Raw genomic sequence first — 17,639 nt, forward strand, 5'->3', positions numbered from 1 at the left:
CGGTGGGGGTGGGGGCGGGTGTCGGGTTGAAGGCTCTGATCGCTGCCCAGGTACAGCAGCGCTCCAGAGCTCCTTAAGGATGGCAGGTGCAGAACCCGCTATTCTCATTCATATCATCCAGGCTTTGATCCCGCCTTAATTTCTTTGGTCTATGCGGGCCGGTGAGTTGAGGGATCCAACATATGGGGACACCTCCATCCTCTCCTCACTCCCCAGACTTTCCCTGAGGGCTTTGTCCCTCTGGTCCACGTCTCCACAGCAGGTTCTCCACTCTGAGCCTTCTGTTGGAGCCAAGGGACCAAGGTAGCCCAGGGAGCGGAAAAGAGAAGAAAAAGTTAGGGCCGGCAGATGGGAGGGAGCGAGATAGCTTGGTATAGGTCCCCAGTGTCACCAAGGAAGCGGAACGTGCACCAGATACATCCACAGCAGCGATTCTGAAACATTACTGTGTCCTGGGCCGCTGGAGGGAGCCGGGGAGGCGAAGAAGGGTAGGCGGAGGTTAGTACGTCCCAACGCAGGAGGCGGGCATTGCTGGGGGGCGGGCCCCGGGACTTTAAAAGCTCTCACGGCGGCCAAGGTCCCACAGCGATCAAGAGCTCCTTAACCATGGCAGGTGTAGTCTGCGCTACTCTGATTCTTATAATCGAGGCTCTACTCCAGCCTGACTTTCTTTGGGCAGTGCCAGACGGTGAGTTGCGGGATCGAACTTGTGGGGACACCGCCGTCCCCACCTTATTCCCCAGACTTCTCCTGCGGGCTCTGGGTCCCACTTCATCGCAGCAGGTTCTAGATCTTGCAGCTGCGGTGGGAGCGGCGGGACCGAGATAGTCCAGGGAGCGGAAAACAAACAAAAAAGTAAGGGCAGGAGGATGCGAGGGAGCGAGATGGCAGAAGAGAGCGAGATGGCTTAGTGTAGGTCCCCAGTGCCACCATCTTAATCTGAAGGATGTTCAGATGATTCCGCTGGGACATCGGGCCCCGGGCAGCAGGAGGGCGTGCGTTTGGAGGGCGGGGGAGGGAGGATGGTGACAAATAGGTGGAGCTACAGCCAAACGCGGGAATTTGGCGCTGCTGGGGGCGGGGCCTCGGATTTAAAAGGCTCAGACAGCTGCCAGGGCCCTGCCCTGCTCCTGGGCTTCTTAAGGATGGTAGGTGTAGTCTCAACTACTCTCATTCTTAGCGTTCAGGCTCTGCTCCCACCTTACTTTCTTTGGAGGGCGCCAGCGGGTGAGTTGAGGAGTAGAACTTACAGGGACCCCTTTGTCCCCTTCTCAGTCCCCAGACCTCCCCTGCGGGCTCTGCCCCTCAGGTGCCTGTCCTGCTCCAGGGGCTTGTCCCTGCACCTGCGGAGGGAGCCACAGACCAAGTTAGACCAGGGAGCCAAAGAGAGAGGAAAGGGTAAAGACAGGAGAATGGGAGGGAGCGAGATGGCAGTAGAGAGCAAGAAGGCTTGGTGCAGGTCCCAGATGCCACTTCTGTCTTCACTCCTTGGAGGGGGAGAGGGGCTAGAGCATCTCTAGAGGCCCAGGAGCACGAAAGAGCCACTGTGAAAGGGTGTGCGTTTTCCCGCTGCGGGTGGCATTCACTTCTGGACTCCAGGAGAGGTGTTGTGCGTTTCCAGGGAGGAATTGCCCTGAACTCCTGGAGGCCCCTTTGCCCAGCACAGAAGTCTCTATCACAAGTCGTCCTGAGTCATAGTGGCAGGCCCAGTCCCTTCCAAGTTCATGGGATATCTACTTTTTAGAATTTTCTTTTCAAGGGAAAGAAAGGTGGGGGGAGGTATCTCATGAAAATCAAAGGGAGATCAGTGGGAGTAGGTCCCCAGTGCCATCTCCATGCAGGAAGTGGAGATTGCGCCACCACAGTGATCTGAACAATAATTCAGCTGAGACACCAGAGCCCAGGCACCAGGAGGGCTTGCCCTGTGGAGGGCGGGGGAGGGAGGATGGTGACAAATAGAGGGAGCTACAGCCAGACGCGGGAATTGGGTGCTGCTGGGGGCGGGGCCTCGGACTTGGGCTCTGACAGCTGCCAGGATCCTGCACTGCTCCTGGGATGAAGAAGAGGAGAGAAAGTGGAAATACACGGGAATTATATTGGCCAAATTCTGTTGCTATATTGTGTGTTTACAAATATGTAACAACAAATGCGACCATTATGTACAACTATAATGCACCAATAAAAATAGGGAATTAAATTAAAATGATAAATATCACAAAAGGATTTCTTACATTTGAAATATTCCTATTCCAATCAGTAAGAAAACAATTAACTAAAGGATGGCAAATTCTTCTACTAGAGAATTATTCATTTGTCATAAAGTACATCTGAGATGCATTTGTATTTTTGACAAATAACAAGAGTAATGTAAAAAAATAGAATTTTCTTTAAATTGTGTGTGTGTGTGTGTGTGTGTGTGTGTGTGTGTGTGTGTTGCTGGGGATTGAACCCAGGGCCTTGTACATACGAAGCAAGCATGCTACTAAGTAAGCTGTATCCCAAGCCCATATATTTTTTATTAGTGCATTGTAATTATACATAATAGGAACAGGGATGTAGCTCAGTGGTAGGCTGCATACACCAGACTCAGGGTTGATGGAAGACCTTAGAAGATGAATAGGCAGAACTAATATTGTCAAAATGGCCAATTTTGCAAAAGGGATCTACACTTGATGAAATCCCCCATTGAAATACGAATGACAGCCTTCATAAAACTGGATTGGGGACAGACATAAACTTCATCTGGAAGAGTAAAAGAACCAGAATAGATAAAGCAATCCTGAGTAGGATCCCTTTCCTCCTTTCCTCCCTTCCTCCCAACCCTTCATCCTATTTCTCTACCCTTTTGGTCTCCTTTCTATTTTCATGATATTTGTTGTTGTTGTTGTTGTTGTTGTTTCCTTTTTTCTCTTTGGTCTCTACATATGAGAGAAAATGTATGAACCCTAGCTTTCTGAGTCTGGTTTATTTCACTTAACATGGTCCTCTTCAGTTCCATCCATTTTTCTCAAACAATATGATTTTGTTCTTCCTTAGGGCAGAATAAAAGTCCATGGTGTATATATACATTTACTTTACCCATTTGTCTGTTGACAGAAAATTAGGCTGGGTCACTGATTTGGCTATGGTCAATTGTGCTGCTATAAACATAGATATTCCTTTATCTCTATTGTATACTCGATTAATTCTTTTGGATAAATACCAACGAATGGGATAACTGGATCATATGGTAGTTTCATTCCTAATTTCCCAAGTACATGAAATATATGACTTCCAAATAACCCAGCCAATAAATGGGCAAATGAAATAAATATGTTTCTCAAAAAAAAAGCACAGATGAGCAGGAAATATATGAAAAACTACACAATGATTTTATCTCCAACTAGAATGGCAAGCATCAAGTACAAAATCACAATTAAAGCCAGTGAGGATGTACAGGGGCAGGAGAGGGGAAAAGAAAACATATACAAGATTGGTAGGAGTGTATGTTAGAATGGCTGCTTTTGAGCTACAAGAGCAGAGTTGAGTGGTTGTAACAAGGACTGCAAAGCCTAAATACGTAATAGTAAGCCCTTTACAGAAAATTCCAGGGCCCAGGCTGGAAATAACATTGGAAAGGATAAAGTTGAACTACATGTGTCTTTCAAGGTTTTAGATTGGTACAAGTCTCCATGAGTTCTCTAGGATGAGATATTATTTAAATATAGTATCTGGGAAATGGGGGAGACAGTGTCAGAAGATTCCTTGGCCTTCCCTACTTGGGTAGCTCTAACTCCACATGTGACCCACCAAGCCCATGATTGTTCATTTCTATTACAAATTCAGGGAATTTGAAATGACCCCTATGAGCAGAACCTGGGACAGGTTCATTCTTTCCTGGCCCCACATGCACCTTTGTCAGTACCATGGGGCCATGGTGATGCTTCAGATGCCTGGACATGAGGTCAGCTCACACTGTCTCCAGGGTGAATGAATGCTCGCTCTCTCTCTCTCTCTCTCTCTCTCTCTCTCTCTCCCCCCCCCAGTCCCATGTGAATGGGCATATGGCTTTGTGGGACAGGCTGAAAAGGGACACTGAACTGGCTCTGGAGCTGAAGGGTCCCTCCTGATAGGAGCCAGGTCTCTCCTCCTAGGAATGATTTCAGGCTCTGAGACATGGCCCAGGTCTGGAAACTGAGCCAATAACCAGACTTTGGGTGGATATCAACACTCAGCCGCCTGATTATCCATCCTTGGGTTTGCTTCACCTCTTGAAATCAGGCAGAGTCTGAGTTGCCTGCCCAGGTACTTTGCCATGAGGTTCCCTGTGATCTCTCAACCCCGGGTTTAGCTCCCTGAGTGTCAGGTCCCTGGCTGACTTCCTCCATTTTCACTGTCTGCACCATTACACACACTTTTCTTCCACCTGTTCTTTGCCTATTTGGAGTCTATGTTATCAGCATTTTTATTCTCCTTTACTACTGGGACCCCAGTTCTGAAATCCAACTTCTACCATAGACCCCAGCCTTTAGCAATCATCACCAATGAACTTATAAACAATGCTGGTGACCTTGAGAGCAGACTTTATATAATGTTTAAAGCAGGTTAAACTTACATATCTCTGTAAATTTCAAAATCCTTTCTTTTTAATTTTTCTTAGGGCATTTTAGTTATACATGGTAGCTGGATTCATCCCAACACAATCACACCTGCAGGGAATCTGACCCACTCCAATTTGGTCCCTATTTTCCCCCCTTCCCCCACTCCCACTCCATTGAACCTCCCCATACTCACCCATTTACCATCCATGGTTGATGTTTTCCAAACACATAAAAGAGAAGTTCCTTGTGTTACATTTATACATGCATATAACATGATTGTGTTAACTTAATTCTGAATTTCCTCCCTTTCCTGTCCCCGCTCCCTTCCTATCTCCTTATACTCCACTGATCTTTCCTGTATTGTTTTGATACCTGACCCTCCTCACCATCTCCTTTCCCTTATTTCTCTCTATATTCCACATATGAGGGAAAACATTTGACCCTTGTCTCTCTGAATCTTCACTTAGCAGGATATTCTCCATTTTTCATCCATTTACAGGCAAATGCCATAATTTCATAATTCTTTATTTTAAATTCCATAATTTTATTATTCTTTATTAAATCATAGATCTGCTGAGAAACTTGTATCCAGAATATATATGAAGTCTTTTAAAAGTCAACAAGATAAATTACCCAATACACAAAAGATCTAGACATTTCTCCAAAGAGGATACATTAGTCATTAATAATCACATGAAAAGATATTTAATATCATTAGTATTTGGAAAATACAAATCAAAGTCACAGTTTCACTAAGTGAAGGAAGTCAATCACAAAACCAACTTATTGTATGATTCCATTTATATGAAATGTCTAGAATAGACAAAAGCATTGAGACAAAGTAGATTACTGGTTGCCAGGTGCTACAGGGAGGGGGTGAAAATGTGAGTTCCATTAGAGATTTGGCCTCAGTTTCTTGTAATGATAAAAATGTTGTCGAATTAGGTAGCAAAACCAGATGCACAACTCTGTGAATATACCCAAGAACATACTGAATTGAACATTGTAAAAGGACCAGTTTTATGTTTGTGAACATCAGATGGTATGCAAATATCTCAAAAAAGCTTGCCCTGACTCTGCTTCTTAAAATAAAAGTCACAGTCCAATTAAGTGAGAGACTACCTAGAAGGTTGCTGTAGTAATAGCCATCAGGTAAAAGTTGGTGGATGAACTAAGGTGGGTGCAGGGATGAGAAAGAGATTCGATCAGATTCTGATAGAATTTTTCTCCTCATTTGTGGAAATGTGGGAGATTCCCATGCCAAATGAATATTGTTTATGGTTTGTATTGTGTGTGTATGTACACTAAAATCTTCAGGATAGCTTCATGTTTTCTCTTATTGTGTTGTTTAGTGACTACGTGACAAAGCCAAATTAAAGAGATCCCCAGGGTTCTACTTGGGTTTCTGGATTATAGAGAATGGAGAGGCGAGGACAGTGAAACAAGGGAAAAACTAGTGTTCGGCGGAAGCAGGAATTTGGAGCCAGAGGAGACCAGAACAATATGGATACAGCGCAGAAATCAGATAGTGGAGGGAGACATTCAACTTTCCAGAAAACATGAGGAAGAGGCCTTCATCTCAGATGAAGACTTTCAACTCAGCAGGGCACAGTGGCACAGGCCTGTAATCCCAGCAGCTTGGGAGGCTGAGGCAGGAAGATTGGGAGTTCAAAGCCAGCCTCAGCAATTTAGCAAAGTCCCAGGCAGCTCAGGGAGACCCTGTCTCTAAATAAAATATTTTTTAAAAGCTGGGGATGTGACTCAGTGGTTCAATATCCAGTTCAAAAAAATCAAAACCAAAAATTTTAGATATCTGAAACACTAACAATATTTTCAGGTACAACTATAGTAAAACTGAGAAACAATACACAAAACTGAAGTGGATTCTGCAATTGACAAAACTTCTTCCTAAATTTTTTATTATGATGCTCCGCATTAAAAAATAGCTAAATTTGATACTTTTTTCATTCCCTCAGTTTGATGATATGTGCTACATGTCCTCCACTGGCCAGTCGAGGTAGAATGAAGTTTTGGCCAGGGGACAAATACAGCTTGCTGTTTTTACTGCCTGTGAATTAAAAAAAAAATGTGTTCTGACTTTTGCCTCTCTTATACCCTGTTCCTCTGCCAATAATCCTGCAGACCATGAGCTGAATCTTGTCTCCTATCACTCAAGGTTGGACTCCTTTCCCAGAAACTCTCTCACTCTCTGGATATTCTGGAAATAGAGCCTTGGTTCTAGAATCTCCCTACAATCTTACTTCCCTGTGTCCTACTCATTGCCAATTTCCAACTTCTCCTTCAGGAGCCCTCTGACCACCTGAGCCTACTGTTCACTTACCACATTTCCCAGGATGCTTTGGCTGTTCCTTGTCTGCTGAAAGTTAACTTTGTGTTTAGGTAGTGTACAATAGGTACCTGGAGGAGAGACGCTTGTTCTTCAGCAGCATGCCCCATACCCAGTCCAGGTTTTTGCTCATTGTAACAGCTCTCCAAAACATGTTTTTGCCAAATGGTTGTCCAAAATGTAGAGCTTGAGAATGAGGCTCCTGCTCTACCAGCCAACCCTAATGGGTTCCTTCTGGATTCACAGGGGCAGGGGGCTAAAGGATTCTTTTCTCCCCATCCAGCCTCCCCTGACCAACTCCTATGTGCTCACTGTCTTTAGTACAGCCTCAACATGACTCAGTCCAGACTGGAACAGCTGTGCTGATTGGTCCATGGCTGGATGGATGGAAACCTTGTCCTTCTCTTTGAAAATGACAGCATGGCTCCCTGACATGATTAATGACAGATTAGGGGTGACACAAAGTCATGGGGAGGCCCAGACTATATCAAATACAGCCACAAGGTCAGGATAATTTTGTTGGAGAGAAAGCTGGAGACTTCCCTAATCAGCCTGGATTTGGGGAGGGTCAGGTTGGGAGTCAGTCAGCAGGGGTGGTTTAAAGAAAGAACAGATATGTGGGCAGATGCTGGGGTTGCATTTGTGTGAAATAACAGGTAGCAGTGAGTCTAACCTTTAGCCTGTGCAAGACTGGAGAACAGAACTGGGGCCTTTCACAATCCCTAGGACAGATGCCTCCAGTTTATGGAACCCTTTGTGCCATAGTAAATTTGTCAATGCACCTCTAAAATAAAAGAAATATCTAGAAATTCTGTATATGAGGTAATTAGGGCTAAATAATAAATATTTATGCTGTAGCAATATGAGAGTCAATTAAGAAAATCATATACCCAAGTTGAAAGAAAAACCAACATGTTTATTTTTTTCTTAAATAAGTAATTTTACTAACAAGACATGTGTATCTGTTGGGCATCATCCAATTTCCCCAACCAGGAATCAGATTGTACACTGACATCTTCATTTCCCATTTCACACAAATTTTTATATCAGTATTTAAGTTTTATAGCTGCAACTGCTGAAACAGAGTATAAAAATAAGATAATCCAAAGAAATTTTGCATAATCTAAATGTTGAAACTGGAAAAAAAATAAATGAATAGAAACTTTGAAATAGTACTTCCTATGGTGTCCAGCAAAGGACAGTGTATGTTGCTCAAATCCTTCTTCATTTGGGTGTAGAATTCCTCTGACTACCTTCTGCAATCCTAGTTTAGTGTTCATAAATCTTCTAATGTAGACTTACCTTGCAAGGCTTTATTTTGCCTTTAATTATGAAAGATAACTTTTCCAGATATTGTAATTCAGGTTGGCAGTTATTTTCTTCCAAGGTTTGAAATATATCCTTCCATGCCTTCTTGGCCTTTAGAGTTTCTTCTGAGAAATCTGCTGTTATTCTCCTAGCTTTGCCTTTGTGAGTGATTTGGCACTTCCCTCTTGCAGCTGTTAACATTGTCTCTTTGTTTTGTGCTTTCTACAGTTTAACTATAATACATCATGGAGAGATTCTTCCCAGATGGTGTGTATTTGAGGTTCAAATGCCTCCAGTACCTGGATGTCCACATCAGTCACAAGATTTGAGATATTTTATGTTATTTCACAGAATAGGTTTTCTCATGCCATTAGTCTGTAGCTTGAATCCCTCTTCTAAACCTATGATTCAAATCCTGGGTCTTTTACTGTTGTCCCAGAGATCTTGTACATTCTCTTCTTGTTATGGTTTGGATGTGAGGTGTCCCCCAGAAGCTCATGTTTGAGACAATGCAAGAAGGTTCAGAGGAGAAATGATTGGGTTGTGAGAGTCTTAATCCAATCAGTGATTTAGTCCCTAAGAGGGATTAACTGAGTGGTAACTGAGGTGGTGGGCTATGGCCAGAGGACATGGGAATAGGGTGTGGCTTTGGGTATATATTCATATCTAGCAAGTGGAGACCTCACTCCCTGCATCCCTCTGCCACACTCTTCTGCCATGATATTCAGCCTCACCTTGAGCCCCAAAGAATGGAGCCTCCTATCTGTGGATCGAGACCTCTGAAACCATGAGCCCTTAAATAAACTCTTCCTCCTCTACCAACTGTGCTGGTTAAGTCCTTTAGTCACATCAGCAAACAAGCTGGCTAAAACACTTCCTATTTATTTTTTGTTCTTATGATTTAAATGTGCCAATTTCATAGACCTTGTCTTCAAACCCTAATATTCTTTCTTCTTCTTGATCTAGTCTCTTGCTGAGGCATTCAACTGAGGTGGTTTTCTTGTCACTGTTATTTGGTACCAGGGATTGAACCTCGGGGCACTTGACCATTAAGCCACATCTGTGCCCATTTTTGTATTTTATTTAGAGACAAGGTTCACTGAGTTGCTTAGTGCCCCTTATTGATGGCTTTGAACTCACAATCCTCCTATCTCAGCCTCCCTAACTCCTGGGTTTACAGGCACCACTGTGCCCAGCTCAACTGAGTTTTTAGTTTGACTCATTGAGCTTTTTAATTGAAAAATTTCTTTACATTACTTTTTTCATTTTCAAGATTTCTGCCTGGTTCTTTTTCAGAATTTCCATATTTTTATTGAAATGCTCTTTCCTATTCTTCATCGTTTTCCTTAATTCATTCAGCTATTTATTTGTATCTCCTTTGAAGTTATTGCCTTTTTAACAATCTTTCTAATTCTTGTCCCCATTTCATCCACTTCAATATCTTTGAATTTGATCACTGGGGCATTTGTGCATATGAGCGAGCAGTCTTGTTTTTTGGCATTGCCTGTTTTTCTATGTTGAGCTGTGTACATCTGTTGGGATGGCTCTCTCTTCCACTTTTATATGGGGGTCTTCTTATTAAGCAGCTTTCTTTTGATGATGTGCTTTCGGATATTGGTTTTCCATGTAGTATTGAGTTAATTCCAAACGGAATCTGCATTGTTAATTCCTTGTGCTTTCTTAGGCTGTGTTTGGTAGGGTTTGATACTCTGAGTACTATGTCAGAACCTGAGAGACCCACATTTGCTGTAGAACTCACATGTGGGATCCCTCTGCTACTTCAGGTAGGAGGGTATATGAGGTGTGCTCTCTAGGGCACTCCTCCAGACTTGTCAGCACTGTGCCTTCTGAAAAAGTTTGAGAGCAACCTCTGCCAGGGACCCTCACAGATGGCATGGCCACAACAGTTGTGTTATTTCTCTCTGGTGTTGCTAAGGGTGAATGTCCATCGTGGGTCCTCATGCCTCCACCACCTACCTGTGCCTACTTGGGGCCGAGTCATCAGCTAGGAGCTTTTTGTCTCTCCTATTCTCCCCTCTTCTTTAGGGTGAGATATCTACCAAAGTTTGAGCAGGATTAGGTCATGGATGGTATTCTCTCAAATAGGTTGAGGGTATAGCACAGCAGCAGAGCACACACACCCAATGCATTCAAAATGCTTTGTTCAATTCAGCACCACTTTGAGAGGAGAGAACAACCACCAGTAACAACAATTAAAAGCAAACCACATTGTGTGTGTGTGTGTGTGTGTGTGTGTGTAAAACATACTAAAAGTATCTACAGCACAAATAACTGTAGAGAAGAAAGAGGCAGAGATAATAGAAAATACACTACAAAGTTAAATGTCCACGAGACTCAAATTAATAGAAAAATATAATTTTTTAAAAGGGAGAAGGGAAGAAAGAAGAAATAAGGAGAAAGAAGGAAGGAAGGAAGGAAAGAAAGAAGATTATTAAAAATCCTATATTAACTACATATCTTTCCTACTGTTCATTTGGCTTAGAAATAAAATATTCATTATTTTACTATATCTCTCATTTCTTACTCAACCCTGATCTACCACAGTCTTGCTGGGCACAAATCACGAGCCACTCAAGCAGGAACAAACTTTATTTCCAAACTCCACCAGCACACTCCACACATGCTTCCCGGGAACCTCTCCCGAAAGTAACCCACGCTGCTCTTCCAGGCACACACCACACCAACCGGAAATCCCTCCTCAGGAACTTCCCCAACCAATGCGAATCCTCCAGGAATCCCTGCTAGAACTCCAAATCAGCGGGCGCCCCAGGCAGCAAGAGCCACCCCATTGCCCAAAGTAAAGGTCAAATATACAATACAATCAATCCAGCATCACAGCAATTATATATAGCTTAACTCCAATCATCATCTCAATGGTTCGCTGGCATCACCTTTCAAACATTCCCTCTGGCAAATGCCAGGCGTCATTCTGACCTGCATGGCTCTCAACACTGATCTATGCCTGCTTCCTCTTTAGCCTGGATTATTGCATTCCTGTTCAATGGACTGGTTCAATCCTCCCTATAGCAAAAAATGAAAATATAAAAGTTCAGAGAAGAGGAGAGAAGAAGAAAGGAGAAAGGAGGATTCAAAAAAAAAAGAGAAAAAACTAATTAAAATTTTAAAATGAATAAAACTAGATAAATGTATGAAAAAATAATGAGTAAAAACAAAAGATGGGCTGGGGATATGGCTCAAACGGTAGCATGCTCATACGCTGGGTTCAATCCTCAGCACCACATACAAATAAAGATGTTGTATCTGCTGAAAACTAAAGAATAAATATTTAAAAACTCTCTCTCTCTCTCTCTCTCTCTCTCTCTCTCTCTCTCTCTCTCTCTCTCTCTCTCTTTAAAAACAAAAGAACACAGAACAAAACAAAAACAAAAGTCAACAATTCTTCCTTGCTCAGGTATTTGAAATGGACATGCTTCCTTCCAGAACTTCTAACTTTGGATCCACCAGTTATGGGGTAGTCATGGCTGCCATGAAGGTGCTTCTTAGCTTCAGCCAAAGAAGCCAAACTAGATTTGTATGACACAGAAAGAATCTCACCCACCTTCCCCACTGGATTGGCTAGGGCAAAGCTGCCTGCATCAGGGCTGTATTCACTCCAGAGGTCTCTGTGTGTGCAGCTGGGGACAGCAATGCTGCCAGTACTAGGAGCCTTCACATGCAGGACCTTTGTGGACCCGTATTCCTCTGTGATACCCAGTGAGTGAGTCAGCAGGATGAGAGGTTTCCTCTTTGAAAACTGAGCAATTACTTTTCTCCATATGAAAGCCAGATAAAGCCAGGCATGGTGGCACACACCAATAGACAGAAAGGGTACATTTTGAGCAAAAGAACATGAGTACAGCACTGTAGTATGCTGCTTTCAGTCTTTTGGGTATAGAACGAGGAGTGGGATAGAGGGGTCAATTGGTGGTTCCATTCTAAGTTTTCTGAGGAATCTCCACCCTGCTTTCCAAAGTGGTTGCACCAATTTGTATATAGGTTTTGACCATTTGTATTGCTTCTTCTATGAAGTGTCTGTTCAGGTCCTTTGCCCATTTTGATTAGGATATTTAGTTTTTTGGTGTTAAGTTTTGTGAGCTCTTTGAATGTCCTAGAGTAGATGCTCTATCTGAGAAGCAGACAGCAAAGATTTTCTCCCATTTTTTAGGCTCTCTCTTCACATACTTGATTGTTTCCTTTGTTAAGAAGAAGCTTTTCAGTTTGATACCATCCTTTTTATTGATTCTTGATTTTACTTCCTGTGCTTTAGGAGTCTTCTTGAGGAATTTGGTTCCTAAATTGATCTGTTCAAATTTTCTGTACCCGCCTGATTCAATTTTACTAGATCATATGTCTCTTAAATTTAAGACAGAAAATGTTGACAAACTGGTAAACTGTTTTCTTAAAGAAGCTTCCTCCAGTGCCGGAGATCTTGAATTACCTTCAGATCAATCATCCAAAAACATCTCTCCACATAATTGAAGAACTTGGCTTTCCCTTTGGGAAGAGAAGCACCTTTTTGGTATTTTCTTTCATTTTTGCTTTTCTGTCTTCAACAGAAGTAGGTCTTTGGTTTTTCAGGAGTTTTTCCCTGTGTTAAGGAGGACTCTTAACCTCTTGATCTTTGTGTCGGTGGCTTTGCATCTTTCCTGTTCTTGTGTCACTGTTGTGCATTTTCAGCTGCTGGGTCTCAGAGATTTTCTCACTAGAGCTTTTGTTTAGGTTCCTTATTAACAAAATCTTCATCTTCAGCAGCAGCAAGTTTTGCTGCTTTCTGTTGAACCCTGATACTGCTTCCAGGGTCCAGCTGAACCACACTTCATGTCATTTTCAAAACTGCCACCATTGCCTTGAGGGGACTGCCTTCATAATCCATTGCCTTTACCCCAGCACCTGAAGTGACATTCTAAAGAATTACTTGTGTTCATTTTCATCATTATCCACCTCAAAGTCATCATCTTTGTCATCCTCTATTCTCAACAAGAAAAATAATTCTGAGGGCATTAGGACTTGTGTCTGTATTAATTGAATCTTTCATTGTGATGTATTTAATGCAAATGGATCCCAATCATTAAGAGGAAAGAATTTGAAAAGATTAGATTTAATGTGATCGAGGAGAGTGAGGCTGGGAGAAAATATAGACATGGGAAGAAACAGATGGCAAGGAGGCAGGAAAATGAGGAGGAGAAGTGGGTAGAAGAAGGGCAGAAGGAAGGAGCTCAGTAACCTCCAGCAAGCTCTGCTTCCCCTACAGAGACGGGGTATTCACAGTGAATTTTCATTTTTTAACATCTCCTTTTCTATGTTTGAGCATTCTATTAAAAAGAAATTCTGTGTTGCATTACCTGCTAAACATGTCTTTGACAACATTTTTCTTCACTGAATATCAACTGACCGGTTCTCAGTCCACCTTTGTAGATTTGGGGCCAGCCCATGCCACAGGAGAAAAGGCATATTTGCATATGCCTGACTCCTTCTTGCCTGTTAGTCTGTGATTTATTCTCAATAGAATGTCTCCAGTATATTTTGCTGTATATCTTCTTTTGCTACTACTACTATGCTGCTGGTAGAAGCCTGGAAGACTCTGGTCCATGATTATTAGCAAGAACTAGTTAAGAACAGGGAGGAGATTGGGGCTCCATTATGGGTACAAACAAGTGGAGATCTCTTCTGAAGAATGAGCAGAGAGTGTGGTTTGGCTGGGGAGGTTCCCTGGAATCTGATGATCAGCTCATAGGGCTCCAGCCTAGGACACCAGACTAGGTTCTGTGCTCCTGTGTGGAAGCTCCCCTCTGCTGCCATGTTCCTGCATCTACTCCATCATGACCTGCCACCAAGACCATGATGAATTGACCTGTGATCCCTGGTGCCTCCTTTTCCACTCTATTGGAAATACTGTCTGTTCAGCTAGTTTTTAATTTTGAGGAGTACAAATACCATCGTGTATTTTTTGTGCCCAGAACTTGGTTGAGATCACTGAAAGTGCTTTCAGATTAATCCTCCTGGTTACACTCTGCCTGTGAGGGGTCCCTGATAGCATGAGAGCATCTGACAACCTCAGTTAAAGGTGACACCAAATAAAAAATCTAGCTAGAGAAAGTTTAGGATGAAGACTCCTCCCTCTGCCAGCCTGGCCCTTCAGAGGGAGTCTGGGAGTCACAGAAGGATGGGAACTAATGGTCCTCTTCTCCCTGTCCTGAACCTCACATCCATGTTTCTCTCACAGGTACCCACTCTCTTTGCCTCGACTTCACTGTCAAATCTCAGTCCAGACCTGGAGAGTCCTGGTGTGAAGTGCAGGGCTCAGTGGATAAGACCGCTTTCCTTCAGTATGACTGTGAGAGCAACAAGATCAAACCTTTGGGTCACCTGGTAAAGGAGGTGAATGCCACCGAAACATGGAAACAATTGACTGAAACACTGAGAGAACTAGGAAAAGATCTCAGGACGATCCTGCTTGACATAAACTTGGAACAAAAGATGGCCAGAGGTAAGTATGGAATGGGGTGAAGAGACAGAGAGAGCAGGAGAGAGAAAGGGGTGGAGTGCACATGTGGAGGAGGCTCTGGGTGTAAAAGAGCTGAATATTGGCCCAGCCTTAGAGGGATGTGGCAATTAATGGAGAAGAAAGGGCAGGCCTGGGAGAAAGAATACAGGCCTCTAAATGTGCAGAGAAATGCTCAACTTATTAGGAGGTGATGGATCTATCAAGAGTGGGAGATGATGGTTTTGTTGTATATTCCAGGTCATCTCACCCTGCAGGCCAAGATGTCTTGTCAGCTTGAAGGAGAAAATCACATTGGTTCATTCTGGAATTTCAGCATTGCTGGACAGCCATCTCTCTGCTTAAATGTGATGCACATGAAGTGGACAGTGATTAATCCTAGAGCCCGAGGGATCAGGGAGAAGTGGGAGAATGACAAAGAAGTGAGCGAACATTTAAGGAAGGTCTCCATTGGAGATTGCACTCACTGGCTCAGGGAATTCTCAGATCACTTGGAGGAAATGCCAGGTAGGGAGCTGAGTTGTCATGATATAGCTCAGCAGAGTGGGAAAGATGTGGGAGTTCTCTTTAAAGGTCTTATTCTGAGGGCTGGAGTTGTGGCACAGTGGTCGAGTGCTGGCCTGGCACGAGTGGGGCCCTGGGTTCAATCCTCAGCACTACATAAATAAATAAAGGAAAGGTATTGTGTCAATCTATAGCTAAAAAATTTAAAAATAAATAAATAAATGCCTAATGACTTACCTGTAGGATATTAGCGTGTGTGTGATGGAAAATTTGTTGGGCTGAATGACTGACTGATTTCTTGATGGGCTTCCTGTCTGGATGGTCAGTGATAGCCATATGGATTTATCACCAGTCTCTCTTTCCCATCTCACCTCCTAAGTGCCCTTCATTATGTAGGAACTCCTATTCTCCATTAAATAATGATCCAGTCATTAACAGTCTGCTAACTAGTTCCCAAGTTATATATACTCCTGTAAGCTTTCAGGCCTGCTCTTCTCCCTATGTTATAATTACCCTTCAACCAGCTTCAGTGTTAACTTCTTATGAAGCCTTCCCTACCCCCTCAGACAAAATTAAGCACCACCAGTTGTGTCAACCGCCAAAGTGTCATAAGTACAATAAATATGCCAAAATGGATGGACATTTGCTGTCCCCTTCAATAGTAATGTGAGCTCCATGAGGACATGGCACAACCTCTGTTCATCTGTGTACCCCCAGGACCTGGTAGAATAGTGGTCCCATAATGAGTCAGTGAATATATCAGTCCCATGAGCTGCATGGGATAACAGGTGCTGAAGAATGGATATTTTCAAATCTGACAGTGATTTGCTCTTTTATTTGTTTTAGCAACAACATCAACAGTCCCAGTTACATCAACAGTCCCAGTTACATCAACAGTCCCAGTTACATCAACAGTCCCAGTTACCAAGCAGTCTCCACGTAACCGATCTGTTTCCATAATCATCATAGTTGTCGCCAGTGGCCTAATCATAATTATCTTCATCATCATCTTCTTTTTCTGGAGGAAAAAAAAACATAACTAAAGGTGAGGAATATTCTGTCCTCTGTGGTTGTTTTTTTCTTTAGTGGGGAGCAGTGTCTGTCTTAGTCTGGTAGGGCCTTGGGACAGTGAGGGGAGGGCATACAGGAGTCTCTTCCTGAGTTGGGGCAGTGTCTGAGATCTGGAAAACCTGTGTGAGTGTTGGCTTCAGATCTTTGGTTGAGGAGTTATTTGCTCTCTAGGATAATATAACATAGGTTAATAATTTTCTTTCATATTGTAGAAGCTGTTTCATCATCAACTATGAATTCTGTGGACCACGGAAAGGCAACATCATCAGACCAACTCGTGATGGCAAGAAGTGTCCTTTGATGACAGTCTTTATTCTGCCATTCTTTCCAACAAACTGTCCTCCATTTAGGTGGAATTGGAAAGACTGTGAATGTTTTCCTTATTTATAGAGGAAAATTAATTAGAAGTGTATAAATTAATTAGAAGTGTATAAATCCTGGTTTAATGAAGTTTATTATGTGTTTACACTTATTTTATATATACTTAATGTTGAGAGCCACAGCCAAAGGGGCCCCAGCAAACTTCCAGCTGCCAGCAAACTTCCAGCTGCCAGCTGATGATTGGCTCACAGCGGCCCCAGCAACATCTAGCTGATTAGCTCCTCTGCGGAGCTGCTCATTGGGGGCTTCTTTGGCTCCGCCCACACAACCCAGCCAATCGGCCTCAAGAGCAGGAGGATTGTGGGAGGTGGAGAGTCTGGTGTGGGGGTGAGAGGCTTGTGGGAAGCCGGTGTGGTGGCAGTTGGGCTCTGAGGGTTTTTTCCTGAGGAGCTGTTTTGTTTGGCATTTGTAGTTCTAAAAATAAAGTTCGTTTCTTTTGACAAGTGGCTCCTGAATTGTGCCCAGACAGACTGCGGCACTTGGTGGCTCGCAGGGGGAGCGACTGAGGGTAAGTAAACTGCTTGCCCCTGAGGGCAGGGCGAGAGGATGGGTAGCCATTCCAAGTTTCCTCTTTTGTTTTGCTTCATTTTTGTTTTAAGTTGCCTGTCCCTGGAGATGAGTGAGACGGAAGAAAAACCGCTCACATCTGAGGAAAAACTATTTGCGTCTGAGGAACAGATAGGGAGAAAGGACGGATGCACATGTCAGGAGGATAGAAAGGCTATAATGAATTTTTGGTGTTCCATTTTTATTGCATTCTGTCTCGGTTTTATTTGGTGTCATCTTGTTGGGTTGTATTATAGTAGAAATATGGGATCAGAAATTAGTAAAAAACAAACCGAAAGACTGTTAAGTAAATTGTTAGAGGAAGGAGGCATCTCAGTAAAATCAAGAACAGTCAGGGCATACGTTGATACAATACAAA

General features: G+C 43.1%; 1 protein-coding gene and 1 long non-coding RNA gene across 2 annotated transcripts in view; one reads left to right on the forward strand and one right to left on the reverse strand.

The window, feature by feature from the left end:
- Positions 1–120: 120 nt before the first annotated feature.
- Positions 121–17,157, forward strand: LOC144365997 (retinoic acid early transcript 1E-like). The gene is made up of 5 exons (XM_078018908.1): positions 121–688; positions 14,480–14,743; positions 14,999–15,265; positions 16,109–16,307; positions 16,546–17,157. Exons 1-4 carry the CDS (start codon positions 607–609, stop codon positions 16,303–16,305), a joined length of 810 nt encoding a protein of 269 aa, XP_077875034.1. The 5' UTR covers positions 121–606; the 3' UTR covers positions 16,306–16,307; positions 16,546–17,157.
- The window catches only part of LOC144366000 (uncharacterized), a 133,139-nt gene continuing 131,577 nt past the window's right edge, over positions 16,078–17,639 (reverse strand). Inside the window, exon 3 of the long non-coding RNA XR_013424782.1 lies at positions 16,078–16,280. This is a non-coding gene — a long non-coding RNA (uncharacterized LOC144366000). The remainder of the gene's footprint in view (positions 16,281–17,639) is intronic.

The sequence above is a fragment of the Ictidomys tridecemlineatus genome, chromosome 8, assembly GCF_052094955.1.
Source record: "Ictidomys tridecemlineatus isolate mIctTri1 chromosome 8, mIctTri1.hap1, whole genome shotgun sequence".
Lineage (NCBI taxonomy): Eukaryota > Metazoa > Chordata > Mammalia > Rodentia > Sciuridae > Ictidomys > Ictidomys tridecemlineatus.

Bases quoted from the DNA above. Each gene is read 5' to 3' on its own strand.
- LOC144365997 (XM_078018908.1), top strand. From the start codon at position 607: ATGGCAGGTGTAGTCTGCGCTACTCTGATTCTTATAATCGAGGCTCTA. The intron at 14,744-14,998 runs GTAAGTATGGAA...TGTATATTCCAG, and splicing joins GGAACAAAAGATGGCCAGAG to GTCATCTCACCCTGCAGGCC. The intron at 15,266-16,108 runs GTAGGGAGCTGA...TATTTGTTTTAG, and splicing joins TCACTTGGAGGAAATGCCAG to CAACAACATCAACAGTCCCA.